The sequence below is a fragment of the Dipodomys spectabilis genome, unplaced genomic scaffold (assembly GCF_019054845.1).
Source record: "Dipodomys spectabilis isolate Male_0828 unplaced genomic scaffold, ASM1905484v1 ptg000328l, whole genome shotgun sequence".
NCBI classification, from domain to species: Eukaryota; Metazoa; Chordata; class Mammalia; order Rodentia; family Heteromyidae; genus Dipodomys; species Dipodomys spectabilis.
Window position 1 is genome coordinate 949,152 of NW_024871005.1, and position 8,398 is coordinate 957,549.

At 40.8% G+C, this 8,398-nt stretch overlaps 1 protein-coding gene across 1 annotated transcript; it reads right to left on the reverse strand.

The window, feature by feature from the left end:
- Positions 1-5,197: 5,197 nt before the first annotated feature.
- On the reverse strand, positions 5,198-6,799 carry LOC122128291 (spindlin-2-like). The gene is made up of 2 exons (XM_042702534.1): positions 6,768-6,799; positions 5,198-6,318 (listed from the first exon to the last, which is right to left on the reverse strand). The coding sequence occupies exons 1-2, from the start codon at positions 6,784-6,786 to the stop codon at positions 5,540-5,542; spliced, it is 798 nt and encodes a 265-aa protein (XP_042558468.1). The 5' UTR covers positions 6,787-6,799; the 3' UTR covers positions 5,198-5,539.
- Between the last annotated feature and the right edge of the window lie 1,599 nt (positions 6,800-8,398).

Genomic DNA, 8,398 nt, shown 5'->3' on the forward strand with positions numbered 1-8,398 from the left:
GAGATATAGGGAAGCACAAGATAATGATGCAGAATTGTCTTTGGACAATATAACAATGAAATTGGTAGAAATATGCAATCTGTAACTACATTAGATAATAAAAAAATTATCTCCAACTTAAAACTCCTATTAGTGGTGTAAATTCTCTCTGACTTGTTTACTTGGTGGCATTATATATATTTCAAACATCTACATGTCCTTGATCTAATGTATGAGAAAATGTCATTTTCATTTCTACTTTCCGGAATGCTGAGATTAATAAAGACAAAAATACACTGAATACAGTAAATATGGTCCTAAGAACATGAGATACATTAGAAAACATGAACCAAAAAAAAATCATGTATTTGCTGGATGCTGGTGGCTCACACTTACAATCAAGCTATTCACGAGGCTGAAATCTGAAGATGGGGGTTCGAAGCCAGCTGCGATAGGAAAGTCCACAAGACTTTTATCTCAAATTAAGCATCAGAAAACCGAAAGTGGCACTGTGGCTCAAAATGTTAGAGCACTAGCCATAAGCAAAAAAGTTCAGGACAGTGGCAAGGCTCTGAATTCAAGCCCCATCTCAGACAAAAAAAAAAAATCGTGTATTTATAAAACTTACATTATGGAAAGAGGAAGACAATAAATATAACTAAGAAACTTATATGAGTTAGAACATAACAAATGTTATGGAAAAGATAGAGTTAGTATCAGGGAACAGATTAAGATAATGTATTTTTTGATTACGTGGGCTTTTGTTTGGGGCATTTTCTTCTATTAGTATCCTTTGTCAAATTAGTGTCAGTCATTTGTGTTTATTCATAAGATATAATACAAATAATTTTTTTCATTTTGTTCAGCAAGGCAAAGTTTGTTTCCGTGAATAAGCACATGAATATGCTGAAATCTAATTTTTTCATTTGGAATATGCAAGTTTGTAGCCTTCTATTAACTTTCTTCCACTATGTATATAGGTTTTAGAAATACAGTAATATATATTTTAATATAAAGAAATTTATTTAAACTTCATGCAGTATCAACATTTTATGCATTTAAAAGATATATTTCAAATTTCCAAAGAAGATGAACATTCTCCCAACTAATATTCTAAATTTTTCATAAATGTCTCTTACAAAATACAAGTATTAACATTTTTTGTATCAGTCCTTGGGCTTGTACTTTGGGTCTAGGTGCTGTCCCTAAGCTTTGTGTTCAAGGATAGTGCTTTACCAATTCAATCATAGCTCCACTTAAAGCTTTTTTAGGTAGTGAATTGGAGATAAGTGTTTCATAAAATTTCCTGTTTGGGCTAGCTTTGAACCACAATCCACAGATCTCAGCCTCCTGAGTAGCTAGGACTCTAGGTATGAGCCACTAGCTCATTGTTGGGTGTTAAATGTTTTTTAAACAAAGTAATGCTCTTAGTAGCTGACAAAAATTGTTAATAAGCAATCTGTACAATTTTTTTTCTGTTAGCGGTGGGGCTTAGACTCTCTCCCTGACTTGTGTGTGTGTGTGTGTGTGTGTGTCCGTTGGTCTGTGTATCTGTGTGTTTGTGTCTGTGTTTTGTTTTGTTTTGCTACAGGCTAGTGGTGTACCACTTTTGAGCCACAGTTCCACTTGCAGTTTTCTGGTGGTTAATTGGAGATAAGAGTCACATGGACTTTGCTGCCTGGGCTGGCTTCAAAACTCCATCCTTAGATATCTGCCTCCTGAGTCACCAGCACCTATCTGTACAATTTGCTTTTAAGGTTATAAACATATATTTATTATACAAATTAATGTGATTCATAATGTTTCTATAATAGGTCTATTTGAAATGTATTTCATGTGTAAAGAGTGAAGAATTTTAAGTTCATCTTTAAAAAATGGAAAATTAATTTGTTACTATTTACTAAGTGAAAGATTTTATCATTACTCATCTGAAATATCACTTCTATTATGATTAATTTCTGTGTCTGTCATTCTTCTGTTATATATGATCATCCTTACTGAATTTTTATATATCATAAAATCTATGTTCTAGAGCTGCGAGTGATCCTGTTAAAACATAGTATCAGTCCACTGCTATAAACAGCTGAATAGCTTCCTCTTAATGAAAAATCCACAATCAAAGTGGCTAGGGTTTAGTTGAGGAGAGTTCTCAACATACTCAAGCCCTGACTCTAATACTGATCTTAGTAAAAACAAATAGTATATAAATAAATAAATAGAAGTAAGTTAAATAAGTTAAAATAAATAAGTTAAAAATAAATGTCATAGACTGCTAACTGACAGGGCTCTTAAGTTTGTTGATTCCCCACACCCCATGAGCTCTCTGAAATCTCCTCCTGCTCTCCCCTACCTTGCTCACTCAGCTCTAGCCATGCTGCCATCCTGCCTGTTCTCCTCATATATACCAGACCTTGGGGCCTCAATATTTTTTGGCCCTCTACCTGGAATGGTCCTTCACTCAGACAGCTACAGGACCACTTCACTATGACCTTCAGGATTTCACTCAAAAGCCAAGTGCTCAGTGATGCCTCCCCTGGCAAACCTACCTCTCTGAAATTTCAAGTCCATACATTGCTTTTATTTTTCCTTCTTAGCGCTTGCCGCTACAAAAGTATATTTACTTAGCTTGGCCACAGTCTTTGTCCCTAACATGAAGTGCCTGTGTGGGTAAGGTCATTCTTTATTTGTTCCCTGCTTTGTCATCAGCACCATCAATACCTTTACCTAAACAATGCCTGGCAGCCCCCTCCCATCCAAAGTACCTGTGAGATAAAGAGACAACAAATGAACTAAGAACACAGTCAGGACAAGGAAAGTTAAAATGGGAAGGATTTGCTGGGTGTATCCATGAAGTTACAGACACATGCCTCCAAGGGACAAGTGTGCATTTTATTACAGTGAAGCAGGCCAGCTGGGGGAGGGGCAACTAGAGAGATTCTGAGCCTAAAATGGCTGAATCCTACCTCAGACCCAGCTGCCTTTATCCTTGATGGAATGTGGATCTCAATTATTTGGTTTTTATTATCGTTCTGATTGCTTTCCCACAGAAGGCAGGCATGTATTCAGATTAAGTGAACTTTCCCAAATGTCTGAAGTACAAAATTTAGCTGGGCACCAGTGGCTCATGACTGTAATTCTGGCTAATCAGGAGGCTGAGATCTGAGGAGGGCGGTTCAAAAGCCAGCCCAGTAAGGATAGTCCATGAGACTCTTATCTCCAATTAACCACCAGAAAAATCGAAAGTGGAGCTGTGGCTCGAAGTAACAGAATGTTAGCCTTGAGCAGAAAAGCTCAGGGAAAGTGCCCAGGCCCAGAGTTCAAGCCCCATGACTGACAAAAAAAAAAGTACCAAATTTAAACTAGAAAATAATAAAATCCAAAGATTAAGCAAATGTGATAGTGGACTGAAATTGGTCCCTAGATGGAAAGCTTGTGTTGGATGGAGGTGTATGACAAATTAATTTCTCCATGGTGAATTGGACTTGCCTTGTGTAGTTTTTGAGTTGAACAATCTCAGGTTCACTGTTAGGTTGAAGTTCACAGTTAGGATGAAAGAATGAACTACATTTCTCATGTTTCTTTGGTGAGTTTCCCTAATGCCTCCCCCCTATTACCTTGTTGCCAAAAACCAGCATGTAGGCCAGGCATTCTGGCTATCAGGTATTCACCAGGACTCTGTTTGAGGGTAAAAGTATAGGTTATTGGGTATACAAAAATGAGAGCATGCATTTTTGGGAGTATACATTTTTCAGTTGTGGGGCTTGAATTCTGGGCCTGAGTGCTGTTCCACAGCTCTTCAGCTCAAGGCTAGCACTCTACCACTTGAGCTAAAGCACCACTTCCGGTTTTCTGGTGGTTATTGGAGATAACAGACTTTCTTGCCCGGGCTGGCTTTGAACCTCAATCCTCAGATCTCAGCCTCCTGAGTAGCTAGGATTACAGACATGAGCCACCGGCACCCGACAGAGCATGCATTTTAAGAGGGAGCTTTGGACTGGATAAATAGAAGGCAAAAAGAGAAAGGAAGACACAGACTATGTGCTAGACATCATAGTTTTCAGACTTTATTGAGGTTTCACACTACATCTCCCAACCACAAAACCTCTCCATGTGACAATATACAACCAAAGGAATAGCCTAACACAAAATCACAACTCCCACCTCTACTCTTCATGACATCTACCATCACCTGGAAACAAAGAGCTCTGCAAACTTCCATGACACTTTCCTGTGAGTTTAGGGCAATACTAACCAGAGGGTACCAGTGAGGTGTCAAAAGCCACAGGCTTTGTGGAGGATATAGGCAGAATGGGGCTTCTAGGGAAAGAGAGCTGTTCTTTGTTGCAGCACTGATTGGAGTTCAATTGTGGCTTAAGGTAGCTGTTAACAGAAGAATGGGCAGTCAAGGTCTCCCCTTGCCTTGAGAACACTTAGGGCTCAATCTTCTGATGTGCTTCCTCTCTGGTGAAGCAAGGAATACTTTAGCAAGGGCTACAACAGAGATGGTACTACTGTATCTGGGCTCAACCTTTACCAGATAAAGGTTATTATCTCTTCCTAGAGCTTCTGAAGCCTAATGTTTAGGTTGAGAGTTGAGGTTCTGCTTAACGAGTGTGACACAAACTCCCTGAAACAAGAGAAGTCTTATAAGTAAAAAATGGACTCCTGATGAATTTACTGGAGATATCCCTGTTTAAATGTCCTTCTAAGGAAGCTCCAATGCACCTGCCTTCTTTGACACTTTACACTGCCTTTGTGCACATAAGAAAGAGCAACAATATTGTCAAGAGTCTTGATTTTTCCCTGGGCCTTCCCAATCCTCCTGAGATCTGCTCTCCACACTTCTTAGTCTATAATTTCACTCATTCAGTCTTTTTTGTCTTCCCAGAATTTGTCCTTACTGTGTCCCTCCCTTGTGGGTCACACTAACCTTGCATCAACCATCCCTTAGCCTCTCCACAGATCTCCACCAACTTTATCTTTCCTTGACTATGCTGGATATTTTCTAAGTTTTCTTTGTCTCTTTCTTTGTCTCAATCTATCTTGTCTGGTTTTTGTTTGTTTGTTTTTCTGTTAGTCTAAGCTCCAATATCACTCTCTGCTATGTTTTCACCTTTCCTTCCCTTCCCTACTGGATGTTTCCCCCCTAATTCTCCTTCAGGAAGCCTCCCACTGTTCTGGCACCTCTCCACCTCTTCCTAAGCAGTCATCTCCTCTCTTTAACCCACAACCCATCTCTAGTTCCTTCCCCTCCCTAAAGACCAGACCAGTTAAGTCTCATTCCATTTTTAGATGACTGGTCATACTAGCAGCACTTTATTCACAGGTTGAATTGACAGCTGCTCCTTCCTTGCCCTACCCACCAAAAACATAGTGCTTACACACAGTGTGTCACATCCACATACATTTGTATTTTTCAGAACACAACAACCATTATACTGTCCAAAATGTTTGGTCATCAGGGACCCTTTAACTTCTTCAATACACTGAAGAACAACATTTGTTGCATGTTTTAACAAACTGTTTATTTTCACAGTTGTGACCAATTTTAACCTAACAGTTAAGTCTTTTTCACCAGATCATAGACATAAATATGAAAATCATCATCAAATTTGATAAAGTATACAGAGGGTTTGGCTTCCACTTGATGAATGACCATACCAATCCTTTTGGAGCCATCTTCTTTGGTGTATTCCACATGCTTTCCTATTAGCCCATCTACCACTACTCCCAGCTCCCTCTCTGTTAGAGCACTCTCACTGGCCTCTGGCATAATGCGGAGATCGCCTTCTTTGTAATCATCTAGAAGCTGGTACATGTACAGAACAGGATCTTTCTCATAGGTGATGTAAAACCAAGCGTTCATGATAGGTGCTTGGGCTAGTACCATCCCCCGCCATTCATCCTTAGAACCATGCTCACCCTCAAACAGGTGTTCCACTGCTTTGCCAATGATGGTATTTGCAAGATTAGCATCGCTAACTTGAGATGATGCTACCTTCTCCGACATAATCGTAAGTGATAACACTCTTTCATCCTCGTGAAGTTCTAATCCATACACACAATCAATTCCATCGTATTTCACGAGGTAAAGTGAGGGGTTAATTGGCACCTGGTCAAGAACTGTTCCTTTCCACTGTGTGATGGGACCGTTGCCCTCCTTCCATCCATGCGAAATACGGCAACCCACGATGTTCCTGGTTGGCTGGGAAATACGTCTGCCCCTCTGCTTCTTCTGCGAAGTTTTCTTCTTCATCCCATTGTTAGATCCTGTGGCCTCTCCTGCAGCTTCCTCGGTTTGTTGCACGTCCTCCTCGTATGAATTAGGGGTGTTCATGTCTGCAGGGACGACAAAGGGGTTAGAGACAAATAGCAAGTGTGTGTGCTACAAGACTTCTCTCCACGATGGTGAATTGTGTACACTGTGCCAGTGCCTACGTTTTCCTTGTTATCCAGTCAGCTGTGTTAGAAATTCTAGCTATATGCCTTCAGTCTTAGCTTTTCTCCCAGATTCTTTTAGGCTGTGGGGCAGGGCTGGAGCTGCGGTCCCGCAGAGCAGGATTAGAAAGTCTGCAGGAAAGAATTGGCTATCTTAGCTCAGTGTCCCCTGCCCCCCACCCCTCCCCCACCTTTGGCGCCCATTCAAGATCTTCGGCTAAGCGCCTCCCCTCCACTACCTTTTCCCATACCTCTGCCTTGAGCAACCCAGCCGGCAGAACAGAGACCCCTCCCCACTCAACAACAGCACCCCCCCTCCCATTGTCCCAACCCACTTCCCCCACACCCACCTGGCTTCTCCACGCTCATTTCCAAATTCTTTAGTGGCTCCTAATGCTCCTGGTTTTCTTTGCCCACCGCACTCCCGACACTGCTCTTGCCAAGAGCACACCACCACCCCCTTATCTCCTGCAGGATTCCAGGATTCCATCCCATCCCCCCTCTCCGTTCTGACGTGTACCAATGGCCTTGTCCTGTCTGGCGACTGTCGCCAGGGGGGAGGGGATCAGGGGGCCTTACTCGCGTAAATTAGATACCTCCAGTTGCCCCAGCTAAGATCCTCTGGCAGGGAGGATCAGTAGGAGACTGGCCCCCAAGCGTTCTTGCTGGATCTGAGAAGGGGGGGGGGGGAAGAATTCATAGGCTAGGATAAGTGTCTAGAGGGTTGCGGGGCAGTCAAAGGAGGTGGGGGTATCCTGAGCCCTCCACCCTCCTCTTGGAGGAGGCGGATCCTCTGCCACCTTGGGCTTCCACCAACTGCAGCTGCAGCTGTTGTCTCCTCCTTCTCTCTGTATAGGATTTGTATCTCATTTTCTCGTCCATATTGAAGACGCCCCTTTCTTCCAAATATGGAATTGACTGTCCTCCTGCCCTGGAAACCTTCCTGGCCTCCTCCTTTTCTTTTCAGTATTCAGAACCTCGGAACTATAAGTAGCTTTCTCTTCTTCTGCCCTCTCCTAGTGGATCCAACCAGCTCCTCTGCTGCACTCTTCAGCTCTCTTTTTGCAATTTGTATTCTATCTTTCTCACATTCCTCACATTTTGTTGCACACAAATTTACATAGAAATACAATAGTCATACATTTATGGAGACATAATCTGTAATCTGTCTTGCTCATATGCATACATATTTATGAATGTGTATATACATATCTTAATATCCATTCATTCTGTATTCATAGATATTTGTATCCAATGTCAAGTAATCTCAAATATACATGTCATTAACATTATTCTTTGTACATACATATATACCAACAAATTTACATGTTATCTCCTTTATTTAAAGCAGCATGTAACCTGACAATACAAATAGACATAAGGAGTTTATGTATAAAAATGACTCCAATGTAGAAGCATTAATAAGTGGGATTATTTCAAATTAAAAAGCATCTACACCTCAGTGGGAACAATTTTTCAAATGAAAGATTGCCTACAGATTGGAGAAAATCTTTGCTAGCTCTTCCTTTGTGGTAGGATTAATATCCAGAATATAGAAAATGCTCAAATTAATTGCCAAGAGACAAATAACCAGTTAATAAAAAATCAATTTTAACAGATACTCTTCAAAAGAAGTTCAAATGGCCAATTAAACATAAAAATAAATATTCAACATCCTTAGCCAGGAAGGAAACTGCAATTCAAAACTTCATTAAGATTCCAATACACCCCAATCATAGTGGCTATCATCAAGATAACGAACAACAGCCAAGGCTGAAGGTTCAGGGGAAAGAAATCCATATATACAGTTGCTATGAATATAAATTAGTATAGCAACTAAGGAAATTAATATGCAGCTGCCTCAATAAACTAACAATAGAACTACCACTCTGCTGTACCATTCTGGGCAGGAACCTGATGGAATGTAAAGTAACATACAGTAGAGATACTGATACTGGGAAAGAAAACTGAAACCAAGTCT